At 36.0% G+C, this 19,624-nt stretch overlaps 2 protein-coding genes across 2 annotated transcripts in view; one reads left to right on the top strand and one right to left on the bottom strand.

Moving 5' to 3' along the window:
• The window catches only part of ACP1 (acid phosphatase 1), a 42,109-nt gene extending 36,004 nt beyond the window's left edge, over positions 1–6,105 (top strand). Inside the window, exons 4-6 of the mRNA XM_007954635.1 lie at positions 2,518–2,579; positions 5,565–5,670; positions 6,028–6,105. Coding sequence (XP_007952826.1) covers positions 2,518–2,579; positions 5,565–5,670; positions 6,028–6,105 — 246 coding nt within the window. The remainder of the gene's footprint in view (positions 1–2,517; positions 2,580–5,564; positions 5,671–6,027) is intronic.
• A 7,075-nt stretch (positions 6,106–13,180) lies between these two features.
• Positions 13,181–18,995, bottom strand: ALKAL2 (ALK and LTK ligand 2). The gene is made up of 4 exons (XM_007954634.2): positions 18,737–18,995; positions 17,254–17,307; positions 17,083–17,163; positions 13,181–13,245 (listed from the first exon to the last, which is right to left on the bottom strand). The coding sequence occupies exons 1-4, from the start codon at positions 18,993–18,995 to the stop codon at positions 13,181–13,183; spliced, it is 459 nt and encodes a 152-aa protein (XP_007952825.1).
• Between the last annotated feature and the right edge of the window lie 629 nt (positions 18,996–19,624).

Below are 19,624 nucleotides of genomic sequence, written 5' to 3'. Positions count from 1 at the left end.
ACGGCATATAACAACAACAAAAACACTGCCTTTTTATCTAAATGATGTTTTATTAGTACACAGCCAAATGTATTTTACATATTGTCTGTAGCTGTTTTTGTACTATAACAGCAGATTGAGTAGTTATGACAGGGACCTACAAAGCCCAAGATACTTTACCCTGGCCTTGACAAAAAAAGTTTGCAGACCCTGGCTCTAATGGTATACTCCTCTTTGCAATTTTTATCTCAGAAAGTAGTTGTCACAGAAGCTGTCTGATGACTTTTAAGAGATATTTTTTGGCTTTTTATATGTGTTCTGGTTGTTTTATGCAGTATTGTTGGCTTACCACAAGCTATTTCATTGTGCAGTGAAACCTGTGAAAGGTGGAAGTCACCTAGGCTGTCTTGTTTTTCCAGGTCTTGCAAGTGTTCCACCTTTGACACTGGGTTACCACTTTCCTATCACTCTTTATTAGTGGAAAATATTTGTTTCCTTCTGTGACAGATTTCTGCTTTATACAGGTTCTGGCTTTTGCAGGTTTTACTATAGCTGCAAGCAGAAATCTTTATTATAACATTGTTTATTTGATGTTAATTTCAGCATATTCTTTCTCAGTTATTTCACCATTCAGAAATTATGGATGGTTTGATAGCTGTCACTTACTAAGTCTTTCTTTTTTGAGATCCATAAAAAATTGGTCCAGAATTAAAAACAATGTTTAATACTTAATCCTAAATGAAATTAATTTGTGAACATTACTTATAATAGTTGGTTCAGTAGATTTTGACAAAAAACTAGTATCTTGGGGATGTTAACAAAATATTTTCCATAGTACTTTATTAACATGAAAAAGTTGAACATTGAAAAAGGAAGACAAAAGAATTGATGTGTTTAAACTGCAGTGTTGGTGAAGAATTTTGAGTATACTGTGTAGTGCCAGAGTACTAACAAGTCAGTCTTAGAAATACAACCAGCGTGTTTTTTAGACGTGAGGGTGTCAAGACTTCAGCTTCTGATTTATTTTGGACATAGTCTCAGGAAAGACCAATTGCTAGGGAAGGTCATCATGCTTAGTAAAATAGAGAGTGTCATTGAAAACGAGGGAAACGATGTGCAATGAGATGGACTGACAGTATCCACAATAGTGGACTCAAACATAACAGTGTGATATGAAGATGGTGCAGGACCAGTCAGTCACCTTTTCTTTCTGTTACAGGCAGGTTGCCATGCATTGGAATTGACTCAACAACAGCTAACAACAATAAGAAACACGAAAAATTAATGAAAGTGTATACGCAAAGCCAAAATTTCCCGCTTTTGCACAGCATATTAGGTGTATTTATTATTGTTTTGCTGCAGTAATTATTAGAATATCACTACCTTGTTTTACCAGGTTTTTAGTATCTTCTTTATAATAGCATTTTCCATGTATATTGAGTACTTTTTAATGAGGAAGATTATTATTGAAGTTACATTCTTAGAAATTATTTCTACCTTCATTTTGCAGCATGTTTATATTCCTTTATTTATTTTGTATTCTATCCTTATTTCTGATATCAAAATATTTATGTTTTAAGTAGGTTTATACTTAAAGATTATATCAGTAAAGAATTATAGACTTTCAAGTTAGAATCAGCAAAAATACTGAGTGGTATGTCTTCTGTGTCATTCTCTAATTAAGGTTGCTTATTGTGTGGTAGGAGCTCTGGTAGCATAGTGGCTAAAGCACTTGACTGCTAACCAGAAGGCTGGCGGTTCAAACCCACCGGCCACTCCTCGGAAGGCATGTTGGGCAGTCGTACTTCCATAGTGATACCGCCTTGAAAATCCTAGGAGGGGTCACTATGAGTCAGGTCCAACTCTTAAGTCAAAACAACAACATTCAGAGTAGAAAAGAAATCAATGAATGAATGTATTACTTATGTTCTCTTCTTAATAAATCTTACCTGACAACTCTGTTTAAAATTTTATCATCTTACCTACCCCTAAAACACTTTTATCTCACTTCTTTTTTCTTTTTTTTTCTCAAGGCATGTACTCCCTTCTGTGTATTGGCTGTTTCCCATAAATAGGAAGTAGGTGTCACCAAGTCAGGGACTTTTGTTACTTTAGTTTTGTGTGTTTCACCAGGGCCCCAAATATTGCCTGGCAAGTAGGCACTTAGTAAGTACTTGTAGAATGAAAAAATATCGTAAAATAATTAAGAGTATTAAATATGTGATATTTTTGTATGTTAGCTGAATTTTTATACTTTGTGAGAAATGGAAGCAGAGATACAAGCTTTGTGTCTATGTACTATACTCAATTATAATTATTCCAAGGAACTTTATAATTTAAAATTTATTTGCAGTGTAATTTTGGGAAATGGGTTAACTCTAAAGTGCCCTAAATTATGTATCTTAATTGGTGAGTAACAGATTAAAAATGTAAATTTTATTTTATTTATTTATTTTGGTTTTAACACTACTTTGGGTCCTCTAAACTTAACATGTATAAATACAAACCCTATGTTTCTGACTTCTTATTTAATTTTAGGTTACCCAAGAAGACTTTGTCACATTTGATTATATGCTATGTATGGATGAAAGCAATCTGAGGTAATAACGTTTTTAAGGAATATTTCTGTTCAACTCTCAGTTCAGTAACAGGCCAAGCAACTAGTTTACTATCCAAAATGACTTTTTTTTTAGCTTTTAATTGATAGTGATAGTCACAAAGTACAGAAAATTTATTTAGGATAGCAAGAAATTCATTGAGTAATTTGGAATTAACTCATGCATATATTTATAAAGATAAGGGAAAGTTTACCAAGCATGATTTAATTTGAAGAATAACTGGGTTGTGGTACAGTTTTATATAAAAAGATGGATTATTTCAGTATGAATGTCAGTGCTATTGGTAAGAGTCCTGGATGGTGTGGTGTGCTGTCTTTCTTATCTTATTCCTCTTTACCCCTACCCCTTCCCCATAAAAAGTAAGACTAATATAAAATAAAGCTTTTTTATGCTAAGTTGTCAATTGCTTTGATTAAAAAATTACAGTCTAAGGTATTAAATAAGGGACCGACTACTCCTTATATAATGGAAATTTTATGTGCTCTCTGATTCAAAGCACTTTATTCACATTAACTTTTTGAGTCCTCAAAACAACACACTGTGGCAGGTTAATATTATTTCCCTATTTTAACAATGAGGAAATTAAAGCACAAAGGTTAAATTACTTGTCCAAGTTCATACCACTAGTGAATGGGTATGATGGAATTTAAATCTAGGGCATATAGCACTAGAGCCCATACTTCTAACCCCCATTCCATACTACCCCATATGTGTATTTGACCTCAGGGGAACATTGTATTTTACCGACACAGAACTTGGTGGTATTTCTTTAGCTCAGTGTGTCAGGCAGTATGCTAGGAACCAGTGAAGGAATGATGCTGCCTGCTTATTGAAAGGTGCCCATGGGTGGGACATTTGGTTAAGCACAGTTGCTAAATGAAAGGTTAGAGGTCCAGCCTACTCAAAGGTGCCTCAGAAGAAGGACTTGCCAGTCTACTTTTGAAAAATCAGCCATTAAAAACCCTATGGAACATTGTCCTCTGCCAAATGTGAGTTTGCCATGAGTAGAAATGACTCAACAGCCACTGTTGATCACTTCATGAATTTTATATCTAGTGTGGATTACATGTTTTAAGGTAAAATTAAGCATAACTAGAGAGGAAACAATGAAATGAGACACTATGATAAAGTAACCAAAATAAACAAATACAGTGTAATTTTACAAATTTAGAAACACACACTTACCTTAAGTGATCAAATGAAGTGTACAAAGATTTTCTGATTCAAAAACAAGGAAAGTGAGCTTTCTATTATATACAGATTTTACTATTTAATACATAAGATCTGATTTAGTATATTAATCCATTTACACTATTCAATACTATTACAAGTAAGATCAAACACATGGTCATCGTGGTGGTCTTGACTCAGCGACGCCTCCTTCAGTTTCTGAGGTGGTATCTTTATGGAAGTAGATTGCCCAGTCTTCCTTCTGAGGAGTGGCTGGTGGGTTTGAACCGCTAGCCTTCTGGTTAGCCTTAGGCACTACACCACCAGAGCTCTTTTTTTGTTGTTGGTTTTGGTTTAATTCATTGTAACTATGAGAATTTATTAACTTGATGTCAATACTAATTTATAAATAATCCATATATTTTGTGAGGAGAAGCTATGGCTGTTTTAAGTCACTTTTCTAGGCATGAACAATATGAATGAAACAGTTTCTGATACTTCTTATCTTCATCTATTCTCATTTGGTGCTTTTATTACCAAATAAACAAGAAAATAGACACAATGACTGCAATGATGGGCTCAGGTATTGCAAGGATCGGGGTCGGGCACTGTTTTGTTCTGCTCTACATAAGGTCGCTATGCATCAGAGACGACTCGACAGCACCTAATAACAACAACAAACAATACATTCTTAATCTTTTTACAACTTTTTTTTTTAACCTACTACGGTTTTATTTAAGACTTTCATTAAAATGCAGACACTTTGTTTCTGTTTTTCAGTAGTTAATTTTTGCTCTCATTTTCTTACATACAGAATAATAGCATAATAGGTATTTCAAGAGTGTCATGTTAGAAAATGATTAATATTTCCACACTTGATTGGCAGTGTTGTTTTGTGTGTGATGCAATATAATCTCTTCCCTGATGCAGTTTTTGCACATTTTGTTCCTTCTTCGTAGAAGAGTTTTTCTTCTTTGTTAACTCCTACTTGTTCTTCATTTTTCAGCTTAAAGTAGTTTCTTGAGGGAAATGTTCTGTTACCTTGTAGCCTAGGCTAAATCTTCCATTCAACTCTCTAAAGATTTTCAGTAATCCATCTTTGAATTTAACAACTTAATCAGATTACAGTTCTTGATTACCATGTTTCATCTCTATACCCAGCACAGTTCCTGACTTGTAGTAGGTATTCAGTAGAAATTTGTTAAATGGATGAATGTTTTAAGTGTAGCTTAGCTAAGTTTGCCTTTTTATAGCAGTATGAAAGCTAAAGGTGGAAGACCATAAAGAGGAGGGAGATTACTTTTCAGTTTGAGACAGAGCCTTGAGGAATAAAAAAAGGAAGAATAATTAGTGAGGCATACTGCATGAAATACTGTGTCAAAATACCTTAGAATTGCCCATCTTCTGTCTTGGAGGTAGACCTGCAGAAGCAAGAACATGATTTATATTGCTGTTTGAGTTCTTTCTATCATCTTTTCTTTATCTGTGAAACACATTCTTACTGATTTACTATTCTGAAATATATTTCACAGGAGAAGACATAGTTATTTTCTGACTTAAAGGTATTTGTGTCAGAAATCAGAGAAAACGTGCTGTTGTTATATGCTTTCTTATCTAGAGATAACAGCAACCTAGAACATGAAGAATTATACAGATCTACTGAGTATTTGATTTCACTTTTAAATCAGGTCACTTTTACTGGATTTTGATAGGGATATTTCATAAATCCTAGCAGATGTCCCTGTTTAACTTGAAACCATAGATCAGAAAACTTAAGTTCATGTTTCAATTTTACAGAGATTTGAATAGAAAAGGTAATCAAGTTAAAAACTGCAAAGCTAAAATTGAACTACTTGGAAGCTATGATCCACAAAAACAACTTATTATTGAAGATCCCTATTACGTAAGTACAATTCACATTTCATTTTAACTTTTATGTTTATGGCTAATGTTAGCATGTTTGTATATTCTCCCAAATTAAATAACAGATTTAGATCCTCTCAGAGACATTTTGGGAGCTCTGGTAGCATAGTGGCTAAGACACTTGCCTGCTCACCAGAAGGCTGGCGGTTCAAACCCACCAGCCACTCCTCGGAAGGAAGGTTGGGCAATCCTACTTCCGTAGTGATACTGCCTCGGAAACCCAAGGAGGGGTCGCTATGAGTCAGGGCTGACTCGACGGCACATAACAACAACAACAACAGAGACGTTTTTGTTAACATATTTTTATTTTATTTATTTATTTTTCTTGCTCTTCTAGGGGAATGACTCTGACTTTGAGACGGTGTACCAGCAGTGTGTTAGGTGCTGCAAAGCATTTTTGGAGAAGGCACACTAAAGCTGCATCCATTCATTGCTAAAGGCCAACCATGATGAACACCTTCACAGTGATGCTCTATGTTTTCAATCAGTGGATGTGTTAAAGTCTAATAATATTCCATAACTCAAGGCCCCAACTGTTTCTTCAGTTAACCTGTTTATTACCTTAAAAATAAATGTAGATGGAAATCAGTGATAATTGTCAGAAGAATAAATAAAAATCTTTGATTCAGACAATTTATGGGGTAAATATTGTTAAATTAGTTAAACCTCCCAGTTTGTCCTCATAACAAACAAAAAAGAAAAATTTGTGTGTATTTTGTAGCACCATAATTCGTCAGCATTTGGTAGGTACTAATCTAAGGACTACCATCATTCTGAATGCTTAATGATAATAAATAATGAAATAAAACATCACTTAAGGCCTAGGTCAACATCTGAGCCTCTGACTTAAATAGCCTACTCTACCTCTCCAGTAAGTTGACATGGTAAGTTAATGAAGGCCAGGTGTCTTCTACTTACCTATACTACCTCTCATCTTTACCCCAGGGCCTCTTACAGAGTAACAACAGCCTGAGCCATAGGAGCTCACAATCTAAATTAGGTGTATTTTAATTTACACACACTCATAGTACACACTTTAATGTTTAAAGAATAGGAAAAGATGTATGAAATTTAGCACCTTAGATACTTCTTAATTTTTGTCTAGTTTCACAAGGAAGTGAACTGCTTTGCCTCTGAAATTTAAATGCATCAAAAGGATACTGTATGCTGTTTAATTTTATGGTCAGTTTGACAGACATGTCTTCTTTTATATACACATATAACCCAGATGTCAAATATATATATTGACTTAGGTGGGAAAAATAATTTAAAAAGTTGAAAGAGGAGAGTCCTGTTATGTTAAATACATGTGAAGTATTTCATCAGTGTTTAATAAGTTTATAGAATAATATAGGTAATTGCTGTGTACTGTGACATAACTTCAAACTCATCTGAGTACATAACAGAAAAGATTGTTTTCAGAATAAACAAGAGTATGAAAAGATTACTGTGATAAATCTGGTGTCTGCCTGCTTTTTTATTGACAAATGAAGCATTACAAATCAAGGCTTTATCTCTTTCAGTGATCTTTGGTATTATATGTGCATATTTACCTTCAGTATTAGGAAATAAAATGATGAAAATAAGCACATTGTTTCCACATGCAATAATGTCTGTCTCCCTTATACAAGAAGATGGAGGTCATTGTGAACAAAGTTACTGTTTTCCATGTAATTGTCTAACACCACTATGTTAGTTTCCTTATTTGAGTCCAGCTTCTCTCTCTTCAAACTTTTACATGGCACATCCCAAGATACACACTTGGAATACTAATATTGTATAGCACAGTTAGGTAATTGGTATTAATTGCTATATGCCGTGTTTAATCTTCCCCATTCACCGTTAAGTGATCTGAAATCCCGAAAGAACTCTTAATCGTGAAAAATCAATCCTCTCACAAAGGTGGTATGGCAACATCACCCAAAAGAGTATGAAGCATTTTAGAGGAATACATATGAAACTGCTCAGTGAGAATAATTGTTTCTCCTTGGTAATCTCAGCACATTTAACACTTCAGTTCCATGAAAGTCCCATGTGCTTTGCTGAATTCAACTTATTTTTGTAAATTCGATCCAATGAAATTAGCTTAAAATATATTTACCTGTAAAATTTGAGGTTGTCTTATGGTGCCTCTTAGCTTTGTGTTTTTGTGTATATAAAATCATGGAAATTAATGGATGTAGCCTTGTTTGAAATACTACCAAACCAGAGCCTACCCTAACAAGAATCCTAACACCAATATGTAGTAGCCTCTACTTTAAAAAGTAAAGGTAACTTAATTGTCCCTTACAAGAATTCTTAGCATCTGAGTTTCATCATGAAACTGTGCCTTATTGTTATTAAGTGCCATCAAGTAGGCCCCAACTCATAGTGACCCCTCCTTGGGTTTCTGAGGCAGTATCACTACGGAAATAGATTGCCCAACCTTCCTTCCGAGGAAACTATGCCTTATATATTTCTAACAGTCTGCCAGTATAGTGATCTCAATTTGTAAATCATGGATTCCCAACGATGAACTTGTTACAGGGGAAATAAACAAGACATTGAAGACTATTCATTATAACAAACATTCATTTATTACTTGTGTTTATTTACAGTATTTACATATTGCACAATAGCTGGAATACTATTTTACATTTATAATACAAAGGACAAATGAATTTAGCCTGGATAGGTTGTTCACAGATTTACACTCCACTGTCTCCAAAATATAACAAGTTTTATTTTTCATTCATGCAATTTCAAATAATGCTCTGGGAATGTAATTGTAAAAGTAATAAAAGATATCAAGTCATACCATACGCTATATGAAAATATAGTTTCAGAGTCTATGTTTCTAAAGAAATACAATTTGTGATTTCAACTGATCTGGAAAATGAAATATTCTGTCATTTGTAGAACTACACATCCAATGTGAAGTGTTACCTTTTCTAAAATAAAGAATGGTAAGTATCACTGTCAGGTATACCAATATACCAAATATTTATCTGCCAACAGTGTCAACAAAAACTCAAAAGGAATTATGGAAGAGTCTGTCTGCAAAAATAAATCTCTTGTTACACAAGGGAGTATGTTTATAAAGATATTAAGTTCTTTTCCCTGTTGGTTTCCAAGGCACTTCTCATGGTTTTCTTGGTAGGTTGCTCCTTTACTGCTCTATTTTGTGCTGAAAAAAAATAAATTTATTGTATTATTCAGTTTACTACAGCTATTCACTGTTTATATGATAGACACCTACAAGTTAAATAAAATTACATAATAAGATTTCTATAAACTTACATTTTTTTTGTCCTAAGAAACTAAAATCTGTTTAGTTTGGAAAGTAACTTAGTTCTATAGTTATATGCCTAATATGTGCATTATGCCTGACATTTGTTGTTGTTATGTGCTGTGGACCCAAACCCAACTCATAGCGACCCTTCCTTGGGTTTCCAAGGTGGTATCACTATGGAAGTAGATTGCCCAGCCTTCCTTCTGAGGAGTGGCTGGTGGGTTTGAACCACCAGTCTTCTGCTTAGCAGTCAAGTGCCTTAGGCACTATACTACCAGAGCTCCCTGCCTGACATATAGAAGGTACTAAAATAACTTACTAAAGGAATGAAATCTTAAGTAAAAGTAATTGCTTATTAAAGTTTAAGGAACAATGCTTATCTCTGATATATGTGCTGTAGTTAAAATTCTTCGTAATTCAATCTGCATTGATTTACAATTTGTGGCAATCTTGGGAAATGGGTTAGTTTTGTATTATACTATTAGTGTTAACAATAACTGAAGCTAATACTTCAATCAAGATTAAGCATCCCTTTTTCTAGTATACAATATAGACCTAAATCATGGATATACATTATGCTCAATTTTTAAAATAGTAAGATAAACCTGAAAATTATTAAGTCTAGGCTGCGTTTTATAGATGGCTGGAGTTGTCCTGGATATTTGTTATTCAAAACTGCATTTATTTAATATTCCAGAGCTCAGGCTTTAAATTTAACTCACCTGTAAATGCCTATTAATGAAGTACTATGTGTGTTAAGCAAGTCTTTGTGTGACTTCTGTGCCTGTTGGGAAGATTAGTTGGGAATATAAAATCTCTTTGGTCTAAGGAGCTCTATTAATGGGCTTCAGGAAGAATCAGGCAAAGAGGTGTGGTCTGAGGTCACGTAATTGTGTAGAAGTCTGTGCTTTAAATACCTGCATCTTTAAGATGACCTTATTTGAAGAGGAATCTTAAACTGCCAGCTTTGTCATACTGAATTAGTATATAAATTAATACCAAATATCAAAAGATATATTAAAAGAATGGTATTTTGGTACAGTGGAGGGATATCACATAGCTTGACTGCTAACCAGAAGGCTGGCGGTTCAAACCCACCAGCCACTCCTCGGAAGGAAGGTTGGGCAATCCTATTTCCGTAGTGATACTGCCTCGGAAACCCAAGGAGGGGTTGCTATGAGTCAGGGCTGACTCGACGGCACATAACAACAACAACAACAACAACTGCCACATAATGAAATATCAACTGGCAGCCAGTAAAATGTGTATTGAAGTGTCCTTCCCTGCCACCATATCTTAAAGTGATTCATATGCGTGTCATATGCTTCTTGTTGTTGTTATGTGCCGTAGAGTCAAACCCGACTCAAAGTGACCCCTCCTTGGGTTTCCGAAGCAGTATCACTACGGAAGTAGGATTGCCCAACCTTCCTTCTGAGGAGTGGCTGGTGGGTTTGAACCGCCAGCCGTCTGGTTAGCAGGCAAGTGTCTTAGCCACTATGCTACCTCCAAAATGTCTTTCACTGATTGTAAACCAAGCTGCAAAGTAATAGACTCTTGAGTATCTCTATACCGGTGCTCTCAAACAGAAGAATGGCTAACTAGTTAAAAGAGTTTGTTATTGCAATCTTAAGCCTTTAGAATTAGAAGAAACTTAATGAAAAAAAATGTTATGAAATTATTAGAGATAGCAGATATACTGGTGGTTTAAACATCAAATTCTTGGCCAAAGCTAAAACAGTTACTGCCAGTTCTAACCGGGAAGTAAAGAGATGGCATTCATTTTCTCCATTTGTCAAGTATGGTGGGCTTATAGGACTAGAAACTTGTGACATGTATATTCATCCTTTTATTTTTAATGTATGTATTTTATTATCCAGTTAGATTATTATTTGGTGGTTCAGGTGGGGAAGTAATGCAAAGGGTTGTATTGTTAATTATAAATGCCATTCCTCAATGCAACCTTTATTTTACGTGCCTAATAGAATAATACCAGACTCACAAATATTTAAACATGATCTCTCCTTTATAGCTTTTCTATGAAGGAGAACCATACTAGTATTCAGTTTGCATTTGGCAAAGCAGTGATGTGCTCATCCTGAGACTGGTGAAGAAATGCAACCACTCTCAGTAGTAATTCCATATACGCCTAAGTTCCAGTGGTAATGATTATGCTTGCTATTTTGCTTAACTAGTAATTATCTGTCTCCAGGAAAAACAACTGAGGGAAAGTGGTTGATCAACTAGTTGGCAAACGGGAAGAATGTAGACAGAGTGCCCGCTTTTTGTGATGTAAAGATAGGGCATTTATTTTCTCCATTTGTAAGTGGATAAAATTTCATTCCAAGAGTATGCATGGTCCATCTCTGGAAGCAGTGGCAATTTATCCATAAGGGGACACTTAATAACATTCTCATTTTTCCTAGCATACCAACTTGGCAGACTTACGGGAATCTTCATCCATTCATTGTTTTTAAAGAAGAAAATGAAAAAAATGGAACCATTTCTATGTGCCACATGAGCAAAGGACTAGAACAATACTGCAATAAGAAATATAGGCAGAAGATAAATTAGTATATACCATTTCTCAGTTTAGACTGGTATGTTTTCATGTCCACAAAATTAAAAATTTCATGAAAGTTTTAGAGGACTTGTATAAAATGTAGTATCATAATTATCTATTAGCCACATCGTATCTTGCTTCATTCCCCAAATTTTATTCCTCACATTTATTACTCATTTTTCTGATATGGAAAAAATGATGTTAAAGATGATATTAATCATACCTGCTATGCCTCAGAGCTCTGGTAGTATAGTGCCTAAGGCACTTGACTGCTAACCAGAAGGCTAGCGGTTCAAACCCACCAGCCACTCCTCGGAAGGAGACGGGGCAAACTACTTCTGTAATGATACTGCCTCAGAAACCCAAGGAGAGGTCACTATGAATCAGGTCTGACTTGATGGCACAAACAACAACAACATGCCTCAAGTCAACATTTTTTCTTATGTGCCTAATACAGGAGAGTCAGGGCTTTGTCTCAGCATTCATCTGCTGCAATCTCAATACTTATAAGCACTGACTTTCTTTTCCATAGTGAGTGTGTCTGTATAAGAGAGAACTACTCTCTCATCCATTTTACACGAATCAAACTAGAGTAACTATTAGAAAAATACAAGATCCCCTTTTCACTGATTATTTCTAGTCAGCTGATAAATTTTCTGGGAAACAGCCATTAGAGGACAAGAACCATGTCTTATTTATGTGGTATACTCAACATCTAGCAATGCCTGGCAAACACAAGACATACAATAAGTATAAAATTGGTGAAATTAAAGTTTGTGTTGCTATAAAAAATGCCTGAATCCTACGGCATTTATGAATATAAAACCATACTTTTTTAGTCCATCTGGTATGCACTGCATAGTCATTGTTACATGTTTACATATCACCCCTCAATAGGCCAAGGTAAAAAGTTGAATTCATAAACTCTTGATTTGTGTTTGTACTTTTACCATTAGAAATTATGAAAATATAACTTTGATAGAAACATTTAAAAAGGATATCTATTCCCTGTAAGTTTATTGGCCTAATGATATAGTAAAACTCCAACACATTTACCAGGTATGTCTAAAATTTGCATGCATATGGTTAATATGCTTATTTATGAGTGTGAGTGAGTCAAAGCCTAAAAGTGAATGAGTAAAATTTTAAATATGCGCTGTAATTTATGCACTAAGCCATGCACTGAAATTAGTTCGCTAACAGGGTGTGTTTCAATTAATACATAACCCGTTGCCATCGATTCCAACTCATAGTGCCCTATAGGATAGAGGAGAACTGCCCCGTTAGGTTTCCAAGGCTGTAAATATTTATGGAAGCTGACTGCCATATCTTTCTCCCATGGAGTAGCTGGTGGGTTCAAACCACTAACCTTTGGGTTAGCAGCCAAGTGCTTAACAACTATCATAGCCAGGACTCCTTATTAAATACTCAGTGCCAATTATGTCATCATACAAAAAATGCATAATGACTACCTGAGGTATTGTCTATCAGACAGTATGACCAACATTTTGAGATTTTGAGTGTTATATCACCCTTACTCAAAGTAATGCTACCTTTGCCAAAAAATAAGTCTGAACTCCCATGAATTTCTCATCTCCCAGATAGGATCCTAATCTTTGGTACGTGTGCTAGTGCAATTCTGCTGTCAACAAGCTTACCTTATCCTTCCATGCACATTGGACTCACGGCCAACCGAGTAAGAAGCCTGGCACATCTTTTATAGTCTAGAGTAGAAATAAATCACAGACCATTGTCAGTTATCTGAACATACTTCTTTATAAAATAAGAGGTTTGTTTTTCTCTTCTTTGCAAGTATATCAACTGCTAAGGGAAGCTCTGGTGGCATAGTGCCTAGGGCATTTGACTGCTAACCAGACGGCAGGTGGTTCAAACCCACCAGCTATTCCCCAGAACGAAGGTTGGGCAATCTACTTCTGTAGTAATACTGCCTCAGAAACCCAAAGAGGGGGTCATTAAGAGTCAGATCCGACTCGATGGCAGTGAGTTTGTTTTTGGAGTTTTTATCAACTGCTGAAGCCATTTATTTCTTTAAATATCATGAAATCCCTAGAAGCAATATGAAAACTGTCATCTGCAATCAAAGGTTCTAAGTTGTTTATTTAATAGTTTATGATACTTCAGAGGCTGCAGCATTACATGCCAAAGTTAACTAATATGTTTGGGGTGGAAGGGTATGAGGGAGGAAGGGGTAAATGCTGCTCTCTCTCTGTCCATTTTCTTCTTTCAGTGGCTATCAGAGCTCATCAAAGTAACACCAGTTTTTCCCAGGACACCAGGAGATAGGGTCTTTGCATACCCTTGTACCGAGAAGGCTGGCAGTTCAAACACACCAGCCACTCAGAAGGAAGACTGGGAATCTACTTCCACAGAGATAAAGCCTCGGAAACCCAAGGAGGGGTTACAATGAATCCGGACTGACTCCACAGCAGTGAGTTTGGTTTGGTTTGGTACTACCTCTTAGGAGGTTGTGTGCCAACCGAATCCCACCTGATTTGATCGTAACACAAAGCCTTCTGCATTAAAATTCTGAAGAAAATGGATCAAAAGGCAAGTTACAAAGCAGATACCTAGCCTGAATGACTAAAAGAAGCAATGGGTGAATTCTGAGAGCAGAATGATTTTCTTCAATATCTTATATATATAAATTTCCATTTTACTATTCTGATAGGTGTTACTAAAATAAGTGAGGATTAGTGATCATGGAAGAAGCCCTATTGGCACAGTGGTTAAAGAGCTCAGCTGCCAACCCAAAGGCCAGTGGTTCAAACCAACCACTCTGCGGGGACAATGGGTGGTGGTGGTGAAAATGGATCTGTAAAGATTTAGAGCCTTGAAAACCTTATAGGGAAGTTCTACTCTGTCCTACAGGGTCACTATGAGTCAGAATCGACTTTATGGCAGTGGGTTTTGTTTTTAGTGATCATGGCCATAAGGCAATTTTCTGAGGATGAAGTTCTGTGGAAAGCTGCAGTAGTTTATAAGTTGGTAAAATTTATTTCTCAAGAGCAGCAAAATTCCTACTTAAAAATGTAAAACAGGTCATACTTCTAACTGAAAATCTGAATGAATGAGTAAATTGACAACTATAAATCTGCACAATATGTCAAACAGATAAGTAGCTAACTCCATTTCTAAAAATATACATTCTAAATATTTAGAGTACAAGTTAGCTTGGGTTCAAAGGAGAAGAATGATCCAACAGCTAGAAGCTGGGTCATATGGACATCGCCTGGCTTTATTGCTCTTTTTCATCAGTTGCACCACAGTTTTCAGAATAAAACTGTTCTAAATAGATAATTTATAATGGTAATAGTAGATTGTGTAAATTCAAGGGCTGATCTAATCAAAGAATGGTAAATATTTTCCATATGCAACATGTCTGGAAACCCTAAAGTTGATCATATGTTCCCACTAAATATGAATATTCTCTAAGGCAATGCTTCTCAAATGTTAATTTGCATGCAAATCATCTGGGAATCTTATTAAAATTCAGATTTTTATTCAGTAGATCTGAAGTGGGACATAAAATTATGCATTTTTAACAAGGTACCAATGTTGTTGGTCCTGGGACCCACACTTTAAGTAAGAAGGTCCTATGGTTCCTTTCAGTTCTAACATTCCAGGAGTCTATGAGTTTTCTTTCATTCAATCTAAAGGAGCATATATGTGGCCTAACTTCAGCTCTGCTGCTCTTTATAGCCTACGAAGAGGTGAAAACCAATCAAATAGCCACCCATTTGAATACATAAATATCAGTAGTGCACCTATAACAAAGATCCAGGATGAACTGTGGTTGTGTCTTGATCAGTGCCTTACTTTAGGATGACTGTGTTATCAGGAATCCAAGTGACTATGAGCAAAAGAAGTAGCATATGTGGAGCATAGCTTGATGTATTAGAGAAGGACTGACAGAGTCAGAATATGAGGTTTCAGTCCTAGTTTTGCGAAGACCTGTTTGATAGTGTACCAACTTAAACTTTTAAAAGTCTGCTTCCTCATTCATAAGTGAAAAGATTAGATGTAAAGACTTCTAAAATCACTTTCAATGTACAATTTCTGACTCCATTATTTTAAGACTATGTTTCATATAAAAATATATAAACATTTAATAATAAAAAAGGTTTGCTGACTCTAGGAAGCAAGTTAATAATTCTCAAACAGAAGGTGATTCTATTTTAAAGGAAGGAAATAAGGAAGCAATGGTATACTAAGCACATATGGCATGAATGAAAGGGTAGATCTGAAGCACAGTGCCTTGGAATTTATAAAAGCAAAACTACTTAGTAAATGTTTGCTGCTTGCTTTGGAGTTCAAATGGTATACTGATAACAGCATGACCAGATAGGCCTTCAACTGAATCCCATTTGTTCCTACTTGCTTGTGTGATATGTTTCCCCTGTGTGATACGTTTATACAGTTTCATGTGTAAAATGATAGCAATACCCACCTTGCTGTTGTTATAAAAACTGATAGAACGTTTGTGAATGTGCCTAGCAAAGTGCCTGGTAATAGTAGTAATGCTCTATACATGAGAGCTTTATGATTGGGATTAACTTAAGTAATTTAAACAGAAAAAGTAAAAATAAAAAACTTCCACTTTATGTAAATAGGCATTTTTGAAGGCAGGGCAGGTAAGTTTGGTCTGCTGCTCTGCTTGCCCCTTCTGGATAGTCTCTCAAAGTGCTAAGTAAGATATCTTGTATACTTGTAAGATTTTGTTCTTGCCAGTCTTAAAATTAAACTTTTAGTGCATATATATTAAAAAAAAAAAAAAAAAAAAGGTTTAGGGATCTAGCAGATGCAATTCCACCTAACAGCACTTGTTATTGTTACACATGGTGTAAAGAGCATAGTGAGCCTCTTTTTGGGAGATGACATGCATTTTGCTGTGAACAGATAGCCAGAAGCACCATGTTGAAGAAAATGATAGGGACATTTTTATATGAGTCAATGAAAGGAAACCTACAAGGAGGAGAGAAAATTACAGTGAGAGCTAAACTGATGAGGACAGCTATGCATTTCTAATCTACTGATGAAGGCACCCAGAAAAGCAGGATTTTGAAATAGTAATAGAGTTCCTGGATAATGAGGTAGAATTACTGATAGAAAAAGTCTCTGCTCAGCGTACTGGAGATGGTCAAGAAGGTTCAATCAGAAAGGTTCAGGTCAATCTGATTTTTTACTCCCCAGATTATAGATTCAGAAATTAATTTTTAACATTTATTTGTTAGTGCAGCAGATACAAATACAGACATCATCCAGAATATATAAAAAAGACAAAAATGTTAACTGAAGAAGCCCATTCCAAGGGATGACTAATTATAATGAATGTATATAATTTTCAGTTTTGTCACAAATTTTGCTAGAGAATAATCTTCAATGATCTGGATACCATGGTCCCTAATTCCATAGTTAAGAAGGAATATATATTAGAAAGTATGAATTTTAAAAGTCAGGGTCTAATTAATGAAAGTACTTGAAAATAATCCATCTATACTATACTTATATTTATAAAGTAATTTACAGATGTTGTCACTTACATGCAGGAATGGTGCAGTCTCTGGTGTTGTGATAAAGTCTATGAAAGTGTTTGCTACACTTTGGGCTAAAATAAAGAGGACCTATAACATGGAAGAAGAAAAGAGATCATAAGGATTCAGCAAAATCCAAATGAATTTAAGGAAACGTGAAGGCATGGGAAGAAAGTTTACCTGTAAGATGTTTTAAAAACTTGTCCTTCATCCTTAGATCTCGAGGAACAATTTCTGTTTCAGGAGAAAGAAAGCAGAAGTGAATTATCACATTGCCTGAAAGAAGCACTTTGTTTTCCTCTAACCGTAAATGCATACTGAAGAAAGTTACTGGAAATTCTGTATTAATCATATTATTTGCACTAAATAAAACAGACCACAGCCACCCCTGATTGTCATATATGACATAAATGTGAAAACCTGGACTAATGGGCGTATTTTTCTTCAAAATAAAATGAACTATTCACAAAGCTCCAATGTTACCTGTCTAGCTGTCTACCACCAGGATACAGACAGCAATCTTAAAGTTATAGGGTGAAGGTTATTTTTGACAGTGAGCTTCCACTGAATACATCACTTTTAGATACTTTCATTTTGCAGAGCTTGGGAATCAAATCTCACAACCTCCCTAAATTCTAGGGAGAAAATCTAACACTTCAAACAAAAAATTTGTTACAGAATATACTATTTCCTGGTATATATTTAGATAAAGGATTAAATGCCTTCAAAACCACCTGTTAAGAAGGCTGACATAAATAAAATATACATTAACCTTATTTATAAGATAAACATAAAATTTCCATGGAAAGCCTCTCCCAAGAAAACTTTTACAACATCGCTCGTCTTGCACTTAATAAACAGCAATGGTTTCCCTGACATTCCTTCTGATTTCAGCTTTAGTGCTTTGCTTATTACAGTAAGCTTTAATCATTTTCACTTATCTGTTCTGTAGTAATAACTGAACGATGACTACATGTGATGTCACACTTATGTTTCCACAAATACTCCTTAGTTCCTTCCCGCATGTCACTGAAGGAACATTTCCATTAGAATCTTACTCACTTGCAGGGTTTAGACATCTCCCTGATGTCAGTCTTCATTACTCCTAACTTTAGTCAGTCTATATAAAATTGACCTTATCATATTTGACCTAATTATGTCATGAAAAGCATTAAAGCTTGCATGCTTTCCTCAGAAATTTCCCATGGGGCAGTCACTCTGGGAAAGGCTTTACCATAGGAGGAGAGCTCTGAAACATTTCTTTTTCTGTTGCAACTGCTTTGCTGAAAATACTTCCATTTGCAAAATAACAGATGACAGTTCTATGCAGAAATTACTGACACTGGTAAGAATTTGTACATTAGTGGGCTAGTTAATGATTTATCTATGAGGTAGCTATGCATAAACCTCTATTTTCTCTTAAAAATGTTTTTTTTTTTTTAACAATCAGAGCTGATTTCTCATTTTACATGTGTTTTCTTAAAGACACTTGTACTTTGAACCAAATACGAATTTCTCCTTTGATATGAAAGTTTGATAAATATACTCAAGAGTCAAATTGTTAATAGTAGTCCATTATTATATGTGTCTGGGAGTGTGCATGTGTGTGTGTATGTGTGCAGGACTTGTTGAGATAAATAATGTAAAAGAGAGGCTGACTTACCAACTCTTTGCTCCTCGGGATAAACTCCGTAGTCAGTGACCTCCCTACGGCCCAAAGTATAGTCATGTTTGCTGAAAAACTGCAATTTCTTGTATTCCCCTAAGTGGTATTTTTTAAGTTCCTGAATGATTTCCATGATGAGGTTTAAAAGAGTCTGTCTGTCTGTGATTTCTTGAGATTCAGTTCTCCCTCGGCACGGTACCAATGTCACCAGCAAGAGCACCAGCCCCAGAAGGACAGAACGCCTCGGTCCACTCATTTCAGTTTGCATAGGAAGGGTCAGGATGGTGGTTAAGTTAGGGATGAGTCTGGAAAAAAATCCAACACCCTCTCCAGGATCTTTGTTTACTGAAAGAAAGCGGGGGGAGGGGGGGAAGACGGGGAAAGAAAGTTGAGGGGAGGGGGAAGAACACTCAGTAAACCGATCAGAGGTGCAGAACAGGGAGAGAGAAAAAAGTGGCCCGCTTCCATGCAAACTGTGGTTGGATCCAGCCACCTGGCGCTAGAAGTCACCCCTGTATGGTCTCCCAGTCCATCCTCTGTGCTCGGCACTCGGGGGAGCGCTGCCCTCCCCAACCCCACCTCACTGCTCCAGGGAGGGAGCCGAAGGCCTGGCGAGATTCGTTGCTTCCAGTACCCCAAGGAAGGGCATATTTTCAAGTGTTGGAGCCAAACCGTGGTGTTGCCTCGGTGACTCCGCACTCAGCCAGCCTTTCCTGGCGGGCCAGACGGGTTGGGCAGGTGAGGCGGAGAGGACGGTTGCAGAACAGTCACAAGAGGCTTGGCCATGCTCTCCACCAGGACTCCCACCCCTAGAACCCATTCCACACTGAGAAACACATTAATTAATCCTGTGATTTTAAACTTCAGTTTCTGCTTCGCTCCTTT

Source organism: Orycteropus afer, unplaced genomic scaffold (genome assembly GCF_000298275.1).
Source record: "Orycteropus afer afer isolate SDZICR_OR568_19922 unplaced genomic scaffold, OryAfe1.0 scaffold00468, whole genome shotgun sequence".
Taxonomy (NCBI): domain Eukaryota; kingdom Metazoa; phylum Chordata; class Mammalia; order Tubulidentata; family Orycteropodidae; genus Orycteropus; species Orycteropus afer.
This window is presented reverse-complemented; position numbering and strand designations above follow the sequence as displayed.

Bases quoted from the DNA above. Each gene is read 5' to 3' on its own strand.
- ALKAL2 (XM_007954634.2), bottom strand. From the start codon at position 18,995: ATGAGTGGACCGAGGCGTTCTGTCCTTCTGGGGCTGGTGCTCTTGCTG. The intron at 17,308-18,736 runs GTAAGTCAGCCT...CTCCTGAAACAG, and splicing joins TCCCGAGGAGCAAAGAGTTG to AAATTGTTCCTCGAGATCTA. The intron at 13,246-17,082 runs GTAAGTGACAAC...TTTCTACTCTAG, and splicing joins AGACTGCACCATTCCTGCAT to ACTATAAAAGATGTGCCAGG.